The following is a 19916-nucleotide window of genomic DNA, read 5'->3' on the forward strand; positions in this document are numbered from 1 at the left end:
AAAAAGTATGTAACATCTCACATCGCCTAGGGGAGTGATCCTTGTATGTATATTCTCATCTCTACCTAGCACGAGGCATTTTGGGAGCTCACTGGCTTCGGGTTCCATGGGAACTCCGAAGTTAAGCGAGTAGCGCGCGAAAGCATTCCCAGGATGGGTGACCCATTAGGAAGTTCTCGTGTGAGTTCCAAAAACAAAATTGTGAGGATGTGCTAGGGGCCTAAAGAGGACAATATCGTGCTACGGTAGAGTCGGGCCAGGGAAGTGATCCTGCATGGGCTGGGATGTGACAAGTAACTTATTAAAAAAAATTCTAGAACACCAAAAGTGTTAGGTAAGACAAAAAAAAAAGTGTTTTTTTAAAATAAATAAAAATTAGAAAAAAAATTAATGTAAATGACAATAAAAAAGAAAAATATATGGTCCACTATGCTTCTAAAAAAATGTTTTTTTCTTAAAGCTTATTGATCAGTGCCCATTTAATAAAATCTGCAAATGATAAGTATACCCTTGCATATTTTACTAAATTACAATCTTTGTCTCCACATTATTTTCTTTTGCAATTATTATATGACATCCGATATCATATCTTTGTTAATCATTTAACATATTCACGTAATTTTATACAAAAGTTTACCAATCACTCAGAGTCTCATACACAACTTCTTTTTTTTATTATTTTTTTTTAAACACTTTTACAAAAACAAAAAAACTAAAAAGTCAACAACTTTATTTTACAACCATTTAATCTCATAACACAACAAAAATAGTTTTTTTCAAAAAACACACCAATACCAAATTAGAAGACTGGTCTCCGATAAATTTTTTCTTTCTCTTGTTAATGAAAAAAAATTCAATTTCTTCAATTATAAATCTTCATATCGACCGAGTAATGAAGGTATTCAATAGCTCCTCCAATGAGGTGCAAGGGCTTGTGTGTTTATATAATTTTATTTTATTGTTTTGTCTTTTTGGTCAATGATGTAGAATTTGGACCATCATCTGGGGGGAAGTTAAAGTCTCAAAAGGATAGTAAGATGGAATTACGATCCAATTGTGTGATTAATACATAAAAAGCATTGATTTATGAGGATGTTTCGTAGAGGCCGGGCGAATAAGCGTGTTGACTGGGCTCTCCGTTGGACCAAACCCACAAACTAAACTAAAGACTTAGAAATTGACGGATGGCCGGATAATGAATACAAAACCTTCTTTTTCCTCGACGTGCACGACCTGACGCACTTCTCCATGCGGCCCCTCTAATTCCCAAGTTCCGGAAATGCCCTCGGATGTTCTCTCAAAACTCAATTGTACCATTTCTTTTTTTGGCGTTTGACCTTTCAATTAATTTCCATCTCTGATGAGGAATTGTGAGGTGGGGACGTGGGGGCGGGACGAGAAAATCAATTTATACAGAACGAGATCAACGACACGTGATTTTAATCTACTAAAATAATTATAGATGCAGAAAAACTTACATATGCTATTGTGTTAAAATGAAATGTCACGATAGTGGAGAACTGTTCATGGCCCAAGCCGACCACTTTGTGTCATACAAACTTGCTGTATAAGAATATAAATGGCATGGCAAACCAAAAGACTTAGAATATGAACATAAAGTCAAGATTAGACTTGTATTCCTGTTCATTTTCAAACTAAGAATGCTAAGAACAGAATTGTCTTAATCTGTGATCTTGTTTATTCCACAGAGTACTAAGAAAATTACGACTGAAGTTAACAAAAGAAAATTTTAAATTTTGCCAATCAACCCCCCAACAAAAGTTAAAAAAAAAAAAAAAAAAAAACCGAAGTGTATTGTATATCTCTAGATTTTCCCTACATGAGGCCTATATAGATAATGAGCTGAGTAAGAAATGAATTTATATTCATTTTGGATCATAAAGATTTTGCCTACCTAAGTACCTGTACAAAATTCAATACTATGGCGTTTTTTTCACAAGCGAGATTTTTTAATGAGTCAGAAACATGGTGCGGTAGATCAAGTATAATAATACAATTGGTTAAAAACTTAAAATAAAAATTTCTAACCAATTATATAATGACATTTATTGTATCAAATTGTGTTTTCGACATACTTAAAATTTTCTTTTATTATAGAAGGCTTTAATATAATGAGAAGTGGCATCAATTAATATAATTCTAATTTATTTTGTAAAATTTGATGTGAGACTTTTCACATTTTTCAACATGGTCATCTTGTATGATTATATGGTTCTTTTATTTAGTTTGGAATTAAAAATATGTTTTAAAAAGAAAATGACCATTACGTTTGTTTCACTAAAAATTAATATTTTGAAAGTGACAATGTATTTCCACTTAATATTATGGTCTAATGGTATTCTTTTCATTTTAAATATGAGCTTTTGAATGACTAGTTTGATACCAGTTTATTCTCTCAATCCTTAGTCTATGTATTGTTGTGTAAAATAAACAGAAGTTAAGTAACATTGGTTCCGAAAAATTTATGGAGGAAAAAAATAATGGTCAAATGATACAGCATATGAAAAACTATTATGCTTTCGAGCAATATAATGCAACTTTTTCGTCTATATGCGTGTGAGAGAGAACTTTCAAGGCAATTAAATTGAGAAAAATTAAACAAGAACTTTAAATCATAAGTAATTGAAATTGAGAAGAAAACATGAGTATTCTAGGCTTACAAGGAGTACTAGTTGGAATCAAGATCGTAACATCGTTCCCTTCGAGGTCATGAGCCTAAATCGGCACTACAACTTAAATGTGCGAAGTTTGAACATTATTGCCGGATTTACACTTTTTAATGTGTGATTCTTGATCATTCTACTATCTGATTTACATCATGAAATTATTTGACGGGTGATGTTATGAATTGAACCACTACTCAGTTTATATGATTTTATTTTTCAGAAAAATTCACAAAAAGTTCAAAAAAAACTTTAGTTTTAATGAAAAATAACAAATACAGGTGTAGTGAATAGTATCAAGGAAAGATAAAAAATGATTTTTCATTAAAAGTAAATAGTACTGGAGTGTTTCGTTAAATTTAATTATTTATTTTTTTTTTTGGACCTTCTGCTAAAAATACTCTAATTTCCTTCCATTGTTCGTGAATCTGAATAAACCTTGACTTTTAGCTATAAAAAAGGAACAAAGTTATTGACTTTATTTTGGTTTAGGATGTTATTACATAAGTTATGGCAACCAACCACCCAATATTGACATTGACTTAGCAAGTTTCTTGGAAACGCAAGGGTAATCTTGTATGATAATGTCCAACCTACTTTTCTATATACATTTTCCAAAACCCTTCTTCCCCACCAATATTGTTCTCTTTCCCCAAACATTTCTCTCTCTGAATCAAAAACCCATTCAAGAAAAAAGCCAACATGGATAGAGAACAAGATGAATTACAATTTCTTGGGATTTTTGGCATCTACAAAGAAGCCTACAAAATTGTGTTTTCATGGAGAAAAATCTTCAGCCAAATCACCTTAGCCTTGATCCTCCCTCTGAGCTTCATATTCTTGGCGCACATAGAACTCTCAAACATCCTTCTCTCAAAGATCATCAGGAACGAAATAGCCCTTGATAGAACAAGCACCAACAATCCAAGGTATGAAAAAATATCAGATGTCATATCCTCCGAGTGGGCAATCTTTTGGCTTTTCAAAGCTGCATACTTCACCTTCTTGCTCATCTTCGGCCTCCTCTCCACCTCTGCCGTTGTATACACGATCGCGTGTATATACACGGCGAAAGAAATCACATTCAAGAAGGTGATGAGCGTCGTCCCAAAAGTTTGGAAGCGAGTCATGGTCACGTTCCTGTGCACTTTCTTGGCTTTCTTTTGCTACAATATAGTGGCTTTCCTAGTCCTAATTATTTGGTTACTTTCGATGGGCAACAGTGATGCCGGTGTTATAATTGGGTTTTTTCTACTCATTGTTTACTTCATAGGATTTGTTTACCTAACCCTAATCTGGCATCTGGCTAGCGTGGTCTCAGTTCTTGAAGAAGCAAGAGGGATCAAAGCCATGGCGAAGAGCAAGGCACTACTAAAAGGAAATATGTGGGTGGCTTCAATCATATTCTTTAAGCTCACCGTTTTGGCCGGCCTCCTACAATTTGGGTTTCAAGAACTAGTTGTGCGAGGAAGGTCATTTGGTGTGATTGACAGAGTAGCTTATGGAGTTATATGCTTGTTGTTGCTTTTCAAGTTGATTTTGTTTGGTCTTGTAATCCAAACTGTGCTCTATTTCGTTTGCAAGTCGTACCACCATGAAAACATCGACAAATCGGCGTTATCTGATCACCTTGAGGTCTATCTGGGAGATTATGTGCCTCTCAGATCTAAGGATGTTCAGCTTGAGCAAGTTTAATTATGTTTGACCAAGTAAAGTTTGGTGATAATATTAATTAATTTCTGTAATACAGACCTACCTGCCTTGATCATTAGGTAGGATTTAAATATATTTTGTGGTTTATGTATTTATAAAGCTAGTTTTTTCTATTCCTTTGCACATGATGTTGAAGTTCTTGACCTTTTCTTTTAATTTTTGCACCTTAATTTTGTGGGTAATGCTGATGCATCACGTAGCTGTTGATATCGATGGGATTATGCATGCCTTTTTTTTTTTTTTTGGGAACGTTGGCAATGACATCGGAAATTTGGAAGTGGATGCTTTAGGTCGGGTCCCTATATTTTATTAATATTGCATCTTATAGGTCTACATAAGCAAAATTTACTCAAAGTGCGTGAATTTGGTGAACTTATAGTAGAGTTTCAATGGGATTTGAAGATCAAATCCTTATAAGCTTTGTGTTACTTGTAAGGTAAGAAAATTTATTATGAGTAGTATAAATAAAGGTAGAAGGTCAGGGAAAGAAGACATAATTCTTATACACATGAGCCCTTTCTCTCTCCCATCCACTCACAAAGTTAGTTTTACAACATAGTATCAACACGAAGTGTCTTTACAAGAAGGAGAGGATCCCGAAGGAAACCCCATGAAAACTTCATCAACATCCAAGTAATCTAAAGCCTAATCCATTTGGTTTCAATTTGCTGACTATATTATGTGGCCCAATAGTATTATAATGAGTGTGTAAAAATGCATTCTTTTTTATATATGATGGTGTGTAAAAATACTTCTATTTTACATAAGTACCACCTGAACTTGCAAGCAATGATTTATTAAAAGGGAATCAGCCAACATATATAAAAAAAGAGTGCATAATAATAAAATGGGTGTGTAAATTACTAAACACTGTTAGGCCATATCAAGTCAAAATAATGGGTGTGTAAGAACACTTCTAGAATGTTGTGGCCTAATTTGCTGACCATATTATGTGGCCCAATAGTATTATAACACTTGTTGATTTAATATTTTTCCGAACTATTGTAATCCCAACACCAATTTTCACTTCGAACATATAACCAAACACCTCACTTCTTCTTCTTCTCCTTGCCTATGCCATGGTAGAGCTGGCCACCCCATCCTCTCCTCCAACCTCTCCTCCAACCTCTCCAACGTCGACCTTACCCACATCTCCGGCGGCCCGATCCCCCGTCGTTTCGGGTTTTTGTTGGATGTTTATACATAGGTATGTTTTTCTTTGAAAAATATGACTTGTAAGAGCCTTAATCTTACACTTTTGTGTCTTGCTCATGAAACGTGTAGTAAATCTGACTGCTTAATGAAGTTAAAGTAATAGGAGTTAGCTGGTTCTCAGCGTTTTTATTCTAAGCTGTGTTTGTGGCATCAGTTTATGCATTGTGGCAGGGATTTATTTTGATATTTGTTTCTTTAGATGGATACATAATATGTTGGGAGTTGTTCCATATCAATGAGGGACAAGATTTGTTATGTGCTTACATGGTCTTAAGTTACTCCTCATATTGTCAATTGGTTTTATGGTGGAACCTCAATTTCATCATGGTATCAGAGCAGGTTGTCCTTGTGTGAAGCCAAATGGCCACACGCGCTTTGCGTCACCCACTTGTTGTCCACGTGTAGGCTTGAAAATCAGTCATACGTGCGGGGGCGTGTGGAGAGTTGTCCCATATTAATGAGGGACAAGATTTGTTATGTGCTTATACGGTGGAACCCCATCATAATACACATGATTACCGAAACATACTATTAACAAAAAGAGGTTGCTTCGAGTGTCCATTTTCAAAATGCAGATCAACTGAGTTCTTTGTTGATCGATTTTACCAAACTATATTTTTGGGGTCTGGCTCTCGTTCTTCTGATGTTCAACAAACTATGACTGCAAGTTCTGCGAAGGAAACTACCCAAGGAATCCTTAGTCCTGGTTTTGATGCTTTAAGTAACTCTGAAGCACAAGAAGGTTTTCTTCTTTTTTCAAAGGTTTTTTGTTAGCCGGTGTGTTCCCATCTGATCATTTGAAGACTAGTTTGACAGCCTTTAGGGGTATCCTTCCAAGCAGTGGTGCTGCCTTTCTTCAAGTGCATAAAGATATTGAAACGCTTTCAGGGTTATCTTCTTTTCAGGAATTCTTGGATGAACAAGTTGTTAAACTTCCTTCCCTAAAAGAATGCTCTCGTGTGGCTGTCGTGAAGATAGTTAGAGCAATCCTAGACTCAGCGCTTGAGAAATGCGATGAAATGGATGGAGTTCTTGGTGCCTTCCTTAGAAAGACTTAACAGCAAAGTAGAAGTTGGCTTCCATGATTCCTCAAGCAGCTGACGTTCGGTCCAAGAAGCAGGCAGCCAAGATGTTTGTTGAGCAATGCGAATCATCTTGGTTCGACTTCAGGACTAGTTTGTTGAGATACCCTGTAAAACTTATGTGGATAACTCGAGCACACGGTTTTGAGGAAGTTTGATGATCCCCATTCCCATTTACAGATTGTCTCGCTAACTGGAGTTATAATTTGAGGTGATGCATGGACGCGAACACGGATATGCGGATACGATATAACACGACATGGGAATACGTAAAATTTCTAAAAACGAAGACACGATACAGCAAGAATACGGCAATTAAAAATAATATAAATAAATAAATAAATCTAAATATTATAAAATAAGCATTCAAATATACTATTCAAGTTCAAATTTATTTCGATAAACATCAAACATTTAAAAAGATAATTCACTAAACAACTAAATTAGTCTTCAAACCTAAAAAACTTAAAAAACACCCAAACGACTTAAAAAAATAAAGGAAAGAGTCCCTCATTCTCGAACTAGCTTTTTCATTTCTGCAAGAGCTTCATCAGTAACCTTGTTGCAAGAGATGATCCCATTTCCAAACATTTTTAACAAATAAAACTTGACCTTAGAGTAGGATCCTTTGAAAATCTTTTGACAATAGTTGCATTGAAACATAGTACCTCCTCTTCCATTTTCCACTCTTCCGAGCTTTTTAACATACTTACACAGTGTACCATAATCATTTTCAACATTTTCAACTAGGTTAACATTAGCATTTGCATGATTAACAGGATGGTTCATTTTCGTAAATTACCAACATGTAAATCGTAAGAATCAATCTAAAATAGTCGCATAAAATGTCACTAGTTAAATTTACACTAAGAGATCAACAAAGCAACATAAAAGCATGTATAAATATATTATAATCTAGATTATTCTAGGCCACGAACAATAATATTATTATAATATGCAAACAGAAAAGCAAAAGAAGCCTTTCGTTTGGCTTCAAAAAAGCAACACGGGGCTCTAATAAGTGAAGTTGAGGCATCAGAGCAGAAAAGCATCAATATTATTAACAAAAAGAAAAAGAAAGCTTCAGAAAAGCATAGAATTCGAAACCCAGCTACCAGCTCTCACCAGCAGATGCATAAGATACGATGCAGCACTTGCAAACGGAGACGACAGGAGCAGTTGCCGATGACAGTTCTGAGGTTCGAGTAAGGAAAAACAAGTAGATCCGAATTTTATACACGAAATCATTTCGGTTTTTGGTCAAAGAATCGTTTTGGTTCAGCTAATCTCAATCAACTGTCAATTATCACGATTATGTGTGGATTAAGTGTAATTATCTTGATTTTTTTTTGTGTGATTATCCTCTGATTATAGTTTGAAACGTATCCGAAAAGTAAGATACTCGTATCTCAACAGTAAGATACGCGTATCCCATCAGTCAACAACGTATCTGTTGACTCGGATACATCTCGGTCGCATATCCAGTACGTATCTCCCCACGTATCCGATCCCTGTGTGTCAGATACGGGATACGTTGGTCTTCCCCCGTGTCCATGCATCAGCATAGCAATTTGCTAATTTAATGATCTCCTGGTTGTGTTTGATCTAGCTTAATTCATATTGTTTTAAGGGTCTCTAATTGGTATCGACGACTTTGTTTAGTTATTTGTTTGGGGTTCTTCCCCTTTTTAGTGTTTACCAATAAATCAAATTAACAGAGAAAAATTTTATTTCGATTATTCACAATAACTAAATGTGGAGTCTCAAATTTTGAGACTCAAGAAGCTGTTTGAAGTCAAGAGGACTTGCCGGGTAGATATGCATAAATCGTTATTTTACTATCATGGAAAGTAATAGTGTATTCGTGTGATGAACGCTGTTCTCTCAAGAAGAGGAGAATTAAGAAGATATAGCTGTGGGACCCATCTCGGACTCCAGAATTAACGAGTTAAGTCTCAACTGAACTTAAACTATCGTTGTTACTCATTCATCATCATATCCAAGGCTGCTCTGGCTATGATATGATCGTGATCAGCGCCGCCGAGAATAAAGATCAGACAGTTGTAGGGAAGCTTCTATTGGGATTCAATCTATCTCATTTTAGAAGCGGACATGCCGGATTGTGCCCACGAGTACAGTTCACCACAACGCAAGGATTGTGTATATACAATATTTATTTCAATGTATATTTCTTAATATTGTGCTCTAATCACAAACTCGTCATTTTACAATTCATGTTCATAACACTATGCGACCATGTTGCATTCACGAACGAAAACGCTTGGTCCTCAAAATTTCTTGTCCGAACCAGATCAGGTTTTTGATGGGTAAAGCAATTAATGAGTTTTCACTTCAAATTCTCTATATCATATGAAACAGAAACTGAATTTCTAATCAGTTCAGCTGGCAATACATTTCACCGTACGAAATTAATATTGGCTTTCAAAGTTTGATCATGCTTTGTATATACATAACAAGATAGGGGAGCAGGAAATGCCACGTAGTGTACATAAATTCTCCTCAGCTTCCAATACAGCCGACCTCCGCCCTGCCAACACTATCGAAATGCTTCATAGCATTGCTTGGTAAGAGCTCATGCATATCTACAGTGTTGCTGATGCTCAACTTCAAGGTTGAATTGGAAGTGTGGCTGTCTTGTTAGCTAAACGAATCTCTCAACTAAAAGCAGAAAATGCATCTTCAGAGAGTCTTCTTAGCATTTCTCTTGGGAAGTGACTTACACTCTTTTTTCTCTATACAAATTTCTATTTATTTTGAGTCATTGGATTAAATAAATCAAATGAGAATCAACGAACATACAGAGTCCATACAAGAAGGAGGCCTGAATCTTTCAAAGGAGCAACATATCACCAGAATCGACCATTACTCCGAAACCTCAACAGGCCTGTCCTACGAAAGTTTATCCTAGCTAGTATTCTTTCCACCGCAGAAGGAATTTAAGTTTTCGTCGTTAGACTGGTTTTCATGAAATTAACATACTGATCGTCAATATTAGAAAGGATATTATTCTTATCCACTCTCCCTAGGTAAAGCCTTGCATTGTACATTTCTTGTCCGTCAATAAGGAAGTACATCCTTCCACGTTGGAGTTTCGAACCACAGAAAATTTGATTACCGTATTTGTTTTGCAGAATCAATTCTTACGAGTGCTAAAGATTTCACCAGTCTTTCCCATGAGAAGATGCAAGCACTCATCTCTTCTTATTTGCCAGTACGTATACAATCCAATAATAAACTCTTGTGATTTCTAAACGGTAACTGAAATTAGCTCGTTGACATGACAAAACTGAAACACAAAATAAATGTCTTGGATAGAGAAATTGCTAACTCATGTTTTGAGTCTCTAATTAGATCGTGGTTACCACCTACGACTGACTGAGTCATAACTCATAACTCATTGGTCAGGAAATTCCTCTTCCAAATATTTCTTATTTTATTTAATTTTGGGTTTTTATCACAAATGGTCCCTAACTTTGATCCAACTCCTTATTTTGGTTCCTAAGTTTCAAAAATTGATAAATTTGGTCCATGACTTTCAATACCACACGTCAATTTAATCCTTATGTTAAAGTTTCATAAATATTTGTGTCTCACTAATCCAAGCATATGGTGACGTAGATTAACTACAAGAAACTTCTTTTTTTAAGATTTAAAACTAAAAGTAAAATAAGAAACAAAAAATCAAAACTAAAAGAAAAAATAGTCATCGTCGTTTTGATCAGGGTATGCTCAAAAAGAAAAGAAGGCACTATGACACTACTAAACTACTTTGCCTCTTGAACTCACTTCTCATTTTCTCTAGTCGGTTATAATCCAATCAAATTTGAATTGAATTTGGATTCGATTTTCTCGAATTTAGATTGAATTTTTTTTTTTTTTTCAATTTGGGGTTGTGAGATGGGAGAAAAATGCCAGCGCAGAATACTCATTAATTGGTTTACTCTTAAAAAAATAGTTTCTTTTACTTAATCCACATGGAGTCATATGATTGGATTAATGGGACCACATTAGCACACAAACGAAAAATAATGGATGAAATTCTAACGAATGACTAAATTGATGTGCATAGTGAAAGTCAATGACCAAATTTATCAATTTTTGAAACTCAATGACCAAAATGAAGAGTTGGATCAATGTCAAAGATCATTTGCAATAAAAACTCTTATTTTGTGTAAATCCATATGTCACAATTTCAATGGATTTGTGGGTCTCACATACAAACTAACGGAATAGTTGACGAAATCTTAATGGAATGACCAAATTGATGTGGGGTAGTGACTGTTAGAAACGATATTGATTGATTTTGAAAGTGAGGGATCAAAATGATGAGTTTGACCAATCTCAAGGACCATTTGTGATAAAAATTCTTTAATTTTTAAGTTTGTGGATGAATTTCAAAATCAGCTCTTAAAAATAATAGGAGTGGAAGGAGTTAACCGGAAAGAACCAAAATGACACGCCAGCAGAGGGAGTTTGAAGACTGTAGAAAACAATATTAACGGTGTGTGTTTAAAAGAGGAATATTGAAAAAGTCTTGAAATCAGTAGCTTGTAACTACTTGGCACTACATAATTGTTTTTGTGGGTCCATAGTGCATGACACGTCGACGTATGTAACAACATTTCTAGAGAAACTAGACGGAAAACGACATTGATATATGGGAGGTAGAACGGAAGATGATGAAATATAAAAAACCAAAATTATTTCTTGTGTTGAAAAGACTAGTGGGTTAATGAATGCTCACAATAATATTGAAAATCTTGGTAGATTTTTTCAATACCCACATAGATTGGATTTGCAACATTGGCAGATGAATGAAAACATTGGCAGTATTGATATGTGGATTTGGAAATGAAGGAGATCATTTTTCAAAAGGTGTGTTGTAAATTTTCAACATGTAATAGTACGGAGTTGCTCTATAAACAGAGCACTCCGACTGCTATCAACAGATATAGAAAAGAGAAAGAAAGAAAAGATGAATAATATCATTATCTATTCCTACCTCCTTTATTTGTCATTCTCTTGTGCTATAGTTACAATGTAATATTTTACACCTGTTTCGCTTCTATCACTAGTAAATGTTATCTCTCTAATTTTCACCTATTCATAAAATCTTGATATTTATCTGAAAAAAGTACAAATATAGTATGAAAAATATATTTAGTCTGTAAGTTTAGCGTTTTTTTAGGGAATTGTTATTAGAACTTCTAAAACTTTATTTGGTACTCCAAACTTTCTATAATTAGAAAGAAAAATACACTTGTAAGGACTATAGAATAAGATTTTTGAAATACTAATAACAGTTTTTTTTTTTTATATATAAATCAATTTAATAGGGGAATATATTTTGATATATGCGGGTGATTCCATTCATTGCATTCTTGGGAGTTGGGAGGGAGTAGACTTGCACAAATGAATATGATAACTACATAAAGATTTCTTTCACACTGACTGCATCACATACATCTAACTAAAGAGATTCTCAAGAAATATTTAATCACCCACATGTCAAATTTAATTAGTAATGTAATTTTTTATGAACAAGAAATGTTTTCTGAGATGTCTTTAATTTATTCAGCATCAGAAGTTGAAACGGTCGCGAAAAATGATTCCCAATATTGGTCCTGATTTCCATTTTGGTCCTGATTTCAACTCTTATCAGTTGCACAAATCCTCTCCCTAGATTCTCTTACACTGAAATTCTATGGGCGATCGATAGCCCATAGAATTCTTAACAAGAAAGCATTCTTAACTTACAGTAATTACTTTTTGGAAAGTAATGAGGCTTGGGAGCTCTTCAACAAGAAAGCATTCTTAACTTACAGTAATAACTGTTGTCCTCCAGAGCTTGATTTGTCAACTTGGGAACTTTTGGGAAAATGTAAAGCCCTACCTCTCGCAATCGTAGCTTTAGGTGGTCTTATGTCTTCCAAGGAGTCAGCTGCAGAGTGGAACAAAGTTCGGAATAGCTTAAATTGGCATCTAATAAATGACCATTTCCTAGAACCGGTGAAGACAATCTTGTTGCTCAGTTTCAATGATTTGCCATATCGGCTAAAACATTACTTCCTATATTGTTCCATTTTCCCAAAAGATTATTTGATTCGAACAGAAAGGATTACTCGGTTGTGGATAGCTGAAGGATTCGTTGAACATGTTAAAGGGGTCATGCCAGAAGAAGTTGCTGAGAGCTATCTTATGGAACTCAATTTTCGTAGCATGTTGCAAGTTGTAAGGTGTCCAACCATGCGATAAGCTTGTAAGATTCATGACCTTATGCAAGAGCTTGCTTTGTCCATATCAGAAAAAGAAAAGTTTTGTGTTGTGTATGATGGGAGAGAAGTGGTGGAAGAAGAAATTGGAGCTCGTCGTTTGTCTATTCAAATAATTCGACAAGAAATTAACTCATGCAAAGGTATGTCACAACTTTGTTCCTTTCATGTGTTTGCCCCTGACATATTCTCCCAGTCTATTTCAAATACATTCCTTTCTCAATTCAAATTGTTATGGATTCTGGATTTGGAGGATGTACAAATTGAACAACTTCCGAACTATCTTATGTATGTATTCAACTTAAGATATTTAAATTTGAGTAGAACTCCAACAAAAGGGCTTCATGAATCCATTGGACAGCTTTTCAATCTCCAGACCTTGGATATCAGTGACACGGAGATAGAAACACTTCCAAGTGAAATTGCAAAGTTGGTAAATCTATGCCATCTAATTATGTATCGATATAGTGGAGTGTCTTGGGAATTTACATATGCTAAAGGGATTAGAGCCCCCTCAACTATTTATATGTTGAGGAAGTTGTAAGTTTTATCATTTGTTGAATCAAATGGCGACATTATTCAACTTGTCGAGAACATGACGCAACTCACTCACCTTGGCATTACAAATATAAAAGGAAGTGATGAGATAGATCTCTGTGCTTCAATTCAAAAGATGAACCTCCTTTACTACTTGTATCTACTGGTAAATAATGAACAAGAATTTCTTAGAATCGAGGCACTTGCTTCTCCAGGTCCTCCAACACACCTTCAAGGGCTTCTTTTGAGTGGCAAACTAGCAGCAGTACCAAGTTGGTTTGGTTCTCTAAAGAACGTCACAGATATCAGTCTGCGGTGGTCTAGACTTGAAGAAGATGTACTACCACACATGGAAGCACTACCTTGCTTGAGAAGGCTTATCCTTGTTAATGCCTATCTTGGGAATGAGCTATGTTTCCAAATGGGCTTTGCAAAGCTTACGCATTTGGAGTTGCTTAATTTTCCCAAGTTGAAAAATATAACAATTCAAGGTGTGATGCCTTCTTAGTACTTCACAACTGCATGGAATTAGAGACATTGCCAAACGGTCTTCAATACCTTACTAATCTAGAAACATTGAAATTGGTATCTGTCCCAACCAAATTTATGGAGTCCTTACGCAAACGAGCTGTGGATCATCCAAAGGTACAACACATCCATAAAACTAACCATATATGGAATGCATCATCTCGGAGTTCTTCTGAAAGCTTGCCATAGGATTTTCACTACAAAGTAAGTTATTACTTTATGATCTTATTGGAATATTGTGCTCATTTACAAGTATGGCAAAAGTCATTTATATGATTGTTTGGGCCCAAAATAATATTGTTGGGCCGAGTGTAGGTTTGTGCTCGGCCCAAAGCTATGTCAAAATACTATGGGCTGCCTGATGATTCCGGGCCATTTAGCAGGGATGGTCGAGTCCTATCGCAAGAAGGAGTAGTCCAGATAAACAAAGAGGGTCGAGGGAGTTCTGGTGCAACTAGGATTCTCAACCAGCAATGAATAAAGCCTTGAAGGGGCGGGTGAGTTCAAAGTCCTAATGGGAGTAGGGTTGTTTGAAGCAAAGCTGGAACGGGGCAAGGACTCCCAATCCAGATAGGGGTTTAATTCGATCTCAAGGAGTTGGTGCTATAAATACAATAAATCATGCAACAATTAGGGACCTTCAATTCAACATACAATTGCCCTGCGCAAAACCTCTCAAACATCTTGAGATTTTTCCTTTTCTTTTTCTGCCGACACACCTTCAGTTTAGATAAACAGCATTGTGGAGGCAACCGGCGAACACCTTCAGTTTGGATAAACAACACTGTTGTCGTAGAATCAGCCGACCGAGGAGCACCTTCAGTTTGGATAATCAGCACTGCATCGAGGTCGACTGGTTACCTATCCAAGTCTCGGCCGAGAAAGGTTTTCGAATCCTTATTGGCAGGGGTCATCTTATCAACCCTCTCGGGGAAGTAAGGTGTTACGAGTTACGACATTCGGCGTATCAGACGCCGAGTGATTTTATGATTGGATATTCACAAGTGAGTTTTAGAGTTCGACATTCTGACGGCCGAACCACATTCACCATCAAGACATACATCACATTTGAATATTTGTGTCCGTATAGTCTGGTGTCGATTCGACGTGCTTATACTCTTAAGAATATAATCACGGTGACCGAATCGGGCGCCGACAATTTGTGAACTTCGCAGAACCAGCAACCTTGTCTTCAGGCTCTAGAACCCAAAGGACCGAGAGTGTTCCTTCCTTGGTCGCAGTCGCAAGATAAAGAAGTCAACAACGCGACATCAATGAATTTTACTTCTCGGCTGGGCTCAGCCGATGAGTTGGCACGTCCCGCATTTAATCGAAGGACGTAGTTAGCTTATTAGTTACTCGGCCTGCGCACCACGTAGGTTTTGTAATTTTTAGAGTCAACAATGATGCGCACGCACAAGAAGCTAGCTACATACTTGTATTTTCAGTTTGGTGAGCCACATAATGTACGAATTGAGATTTTATTTGATTGTCATTCTGGTTTTTTCTTGAAATATCCTTTGCAGAATCAAGTTCCAGAGAAGTACAGTGCAAAGATCACTTTGTGTGAAGATGCTTCTTAATTATGAATCGAAGCTGCTAAGACTTTTGTACATAAATTGCACTAGTTAATATTACATTTTGGGTATAATTTGAATGTGTAGTGTTTTGCTTGAGTAGTGTAATTAGATGTAATTACATATTTGTTTCCTACTGCCAATTAGGTTAACTATGTTTTATTGCCCTTCTTTCAAAACAAGTCTCTTTACATTCTATATAACTTTCAAAGCGAGAATAATATCATATATAACAGAAAATTGCCCCAATTTAGTTTTTCTGATATCTTTTTGACAAGTTTCTCTAAGATTTAACAGGGTATCAGACCAGAAATCCTAAGGTCTCGATGTCTCGAAATACCCCTCCACCTTGCCAATTTGTTTTTCTTGCTAAATATGGGAGTGTGACGACACCACCAAGAGCCCGATCTTGGAAGATGGTGGCAACGACTCCTTTGTTGTCGCTTCCAAGACCTCGACGAGAATGATGAATCTGATAATTGCGAAGACTCTGACGTACAACCATAATGACCCCGAAGACAGCCCCGAATCTATGAATGACGACCTAATGGTACAACGTATAGCCAATGGCAAATAACTATGGCTATGCAGTCAATACTTTCAGCTATAATTCGTGATCAGGCATAGATCATTGACTCTGGACGAACATATAATATGACGTTTGACCCAGAAATTTTCATAATTCTACAACGTACGGAACCTCACAGGACAAGTGTAGCAAATTTTGAAGTGTCAATGCATCTTCTCCGATGACTGGAGCTGGGATCATAATGCGTATATCATTCAAGTAAATGTAGGGTCCACGATTGCTTTCAGCTCTCATTTATGCATTCCAAGTTCAAAAAATCCTATGATTCCTTAAGTTTTCTGCCTGTATAAACTCCAGTGACTTCTGAAAGGTAACTAGCATTCCCAAGCTTCATATCAAAACCTGAAAATTTAATTACAAGAGAAACAGAAAAATACATATTTCTTGGCTAGCAGAGAAATTGACAGAACCTTATCATTCACATTGTAACTTTTTTCCTCTGATTCTTAGTTATTTTGTCTTGCATGGAGTATTATGGGGCATGCATGATGCAGCTTGGGTTTTTACTATCCTCCAGAACAAATGTGAAAAGAAAATTACGTAGAGGTATCCTCAAAGAGAACATCAGTTATGAAATTCGGTGGTTCCTCAAACCACATCACCTCCTGCTGACATTCAATGCCTGCCCTTGCAAATCTAAAGCCCATATGGAATTAAATGTGAGTAAAGCTAAACCTGGTAATATTAGGGAGAACTAAATTTATAAACAAAATTTGGAAACAAAATAATATATCACCAATAAGCAATAAGCACGTTAATCAATATTTACGTAATAATCCAATTATCAACTTCCATGTCATTTTGTTTACAAAATTTAATCTACAAATTTAGTCTCCCTAGCATTACACTTTGTATTGTGAACTTTACCTTTTCTAATGAGAGGATTTAGATGTGGTCTATAAAATGTGGTGTCCCTAAAATCATTCAATAAAAAAAATCATGATGAAATATATAGCTAACTTCTTATGACATAAGAGTAAAAGTAATGCTAGAGAGGCTAAATTTTTAGACTAAATCTGCAAATTATATGATATGTCACTGATCATAAATAAGCACGTTAATTAACACTTAAGTAATAATCACATCATGAATTTCTATGTCATTTAATTTACAAAATTTAGTCTAGCCATTCCCAAAACGTTTCCTTACTTTATAAAGCTTTGTCCTTTATGGAAAATGATTAGAGTGATAGGCCTTGAAGAATAAAATTGGGCTCACCTTGGGCTAGGCTTTGGGGTGTACTAATTAATTAATTTCGAATTTAATTAAATTATTTTTTATTTTAACAAAATAATCTTTTCAGATGAAGTCTGAAATCAAAAAATAGTACCCTCTGAAGAGATATCTCCCAACAGTCACATCACACTCTCATTGCGAAAATGCATAATCCCACTATATATACCTCCATCTGTACAACATTTAGAACACAGAAAATACAATTATTCTTCTATAATCCAAAACATCCTTACTGAGAGATCCACATAGAAATTCGCCAGAAGTCAAGTTTTCTGGTGCTAGAATTCTGACATGATCGTTAAATCCTGGTGAAGCAAACGTCTGTAGAACTACAAACACTGAGTAGGGACGAAATTTCTGTTTCAAGGACATTGCGGTACGCAAGCCTCGATCTTCAATATTTCTATTCAATATTATTTCATTGTTCATACTCTGTTAATTTCCTATTTACATTTATTATTTATTAACATATATAATTATATCACAAATTGTTGAAATATATCCAACATGAAGTTCTTGCTGCCTTCCTTAAAAAGACTTTGACAGCAAGGCAGAACGTGGCTTCCATGAATCCTTAGGCAGCTGACGTTCAGTCCCAAGAAGTGGGCAGCCAAGCAGATGTTGATTGAGCAATGCGAATCTTCTTGGTTCGACCTCAGGACTAGTTTGTTGAGACATCTGTAAAACGCATTTGGATAACTCGAGCTTACGGTTCTGAGGAAGTTTGATGATGATCCTACCCATTTACAGATTGTCTCGCTAACTGGAGTTATACTTTGAGCATAGGAATTTGCTAATTTGATGATCCTCCTGTTTGTGTTTGATCTAGATTAGTTGGTATCAACGACTTTGTTTAGTTGTTTGTTTGGGGTTCTTCCCTTTAGTGTTTACCCATAAATAAAATTAACAGAGAAAATTTTAATTTTAATAATTCACAATAAATAAAATTGGAGTCGCAAATTTTGAGACTCAAGAAAGTTGATTGAAGTGAAGAGGCCTTGCCGGGTAGATATGTATAAGTCTTTATTTTATTGTTATGAGCAAGTAATAGTATACTCGTGTCATGTAAGTTGTTCTCCCAAGAAAAGAAGAATTAAGAAGATATGGCTGTGGGACCCATCTCGAACTCCATAATCAACGAGTTAGGGCTCATCTGAACTTGAACTATCGTTGTTACTCATTCATCATCATACCAAGGCTGCTGTGGCTGTGATCATGATCGTGATCAGAGGTGCCGAGAATCAAGATCAGACGGTCGTAAGGCAGCTTCTGTTGTGGTTCAATTTCTCGCTCTAAAAGCAGACATGCCATATTGTGCGTACAAGTACAATTGACCACAATGCAAGGATTGTGTATATACATATTCAATGTATATTTCTTAATATTGTGGTCTAGTCACAAACTTATCAATACCACATTTATAATTCGTGTTCATAACACCATGCGACGATGTTGCATTCACGAACGAAAACATTTGGTCCTCAAAATTTCTTGTCCGAACCAGATCAGGTTTTTGAAGGGCAAAGCAATTAATGAGTTTTCAATTCGAATTCTCTATACATCATATGAAACAGAAACTGAATTTCTAATCACCTCAGCTGGCAAACCATTTCACCGTACGAAATTAATATCTGCTTTCAAAGTTTCACCGTATGAAATTAATATCTGCTTTCAAAGTTTGATCATGCTTGTATGTATACATAGCAAGATTGGGAAGCAGGAAATGCCACCTAGTATACAGAAACTCTCCTCAGCTTCCAATACAGCCGGCCTACGCCCTGACAACACTATCGACGGCTACAAGGGGCAATCGAATTGTTTGAACACCGTCTTTTCCATTAGTTGTGAGAGCTACAAAGGCGATCGAACTTGCGGATTAAAAATACAGATGCTTGCTATAGTATATAGATGCCCCCTTCAATACCAGTTTACCATTGTAACTTGATAGCATTGCCTGGTAAGAGCTCATGCATATCTACAGTGCGGCTGATGCTCAACTTCAAGGTTGAATTCAAAGTATGCCCGTCTTGTTAGCTAAACGAATCTCTCAACTAAAAGCAGAAAGCGCGTCTTTTGAGTCTACTTTTACCTGAAAATGACACAGAGGAATCGTATTGGGCACTTGTAACGTCCAGAAAGGTTCGAGTTCATCACCATTAGTAACTGTAGATTGAAGATCGGCTTACTAGTTCGAGATTGAAGTTCTACAACCCCGTCCCCTCCTCCCTCATCGCCCACACCACCACCATCGGAAGCCCATACAAAGAACCTCAAACTAGAAATTAAACCAACCTTCACCATATAAATGAGTAAATGGCATGAAGTTGAAAATGCGAAGTTAATATCAAAAGAAACTCTTAGCCAAGCAGGAATGCAGAAGCTCAAGATAGAAAAGAAGAAGCTGCACTTCACCATTGATGCAAACGATCCTACGTACTCAAGCAAAAGATTTGTAGCTTCTC

General features: G+C 36.0%; 1 protein-coding gene and 1 pseudogene across 1 annotated transcript; both read left to right on the plus strand.

The window, feature by feature from the left end:
- The first annotated feature begins 3386 nt into the window (after positions 1–3386).
- Positions 3387–4379, plus strand: LOC103957931. The gene has a single exon (XM_048575892.1). It carries the CDS (start codon positions 3387–3389, stop codon positions 4377–4379), a length of 993 nt encoding a protein of 330 aa, XP_048431849.1.
- Positions 4380–5476: 1097 nt separating this feature from the next.
- LOC108867993 lies at positions 5477–14241 on the plus strand (annotated as a pseudogene).
- The last annotated feature ends 5675 nt before the right edge of the window (positions 14242–19916 follow it).

The sequence above is a fragment of a genome, unplaced genomic scaffold (assembly GCF_019419815.1).
Source record: "Pyrus x bretschneideri cultivar Hongxiangsu unplaced genomic scaffold, Pyrus_bretschneideri_v1 Contig81, whole genome shotgun sequence".
NCBI lineage: Eukaryota > Viridiplantae > Streptophyta > Magnoliopsida > Rosales > Rosaceae > Pyrus > Pyrus x bretschneideri.

Bases quoted from the DNA above. Each gene is read 5' to 3' on its own strand.
- LOC103957931 (XM_048575892.1), top strand. From the start codon at position 3,387: ATGGATAGAGAACAAGATGAATTACAATTTCTTGGGATTTTTGGCATC.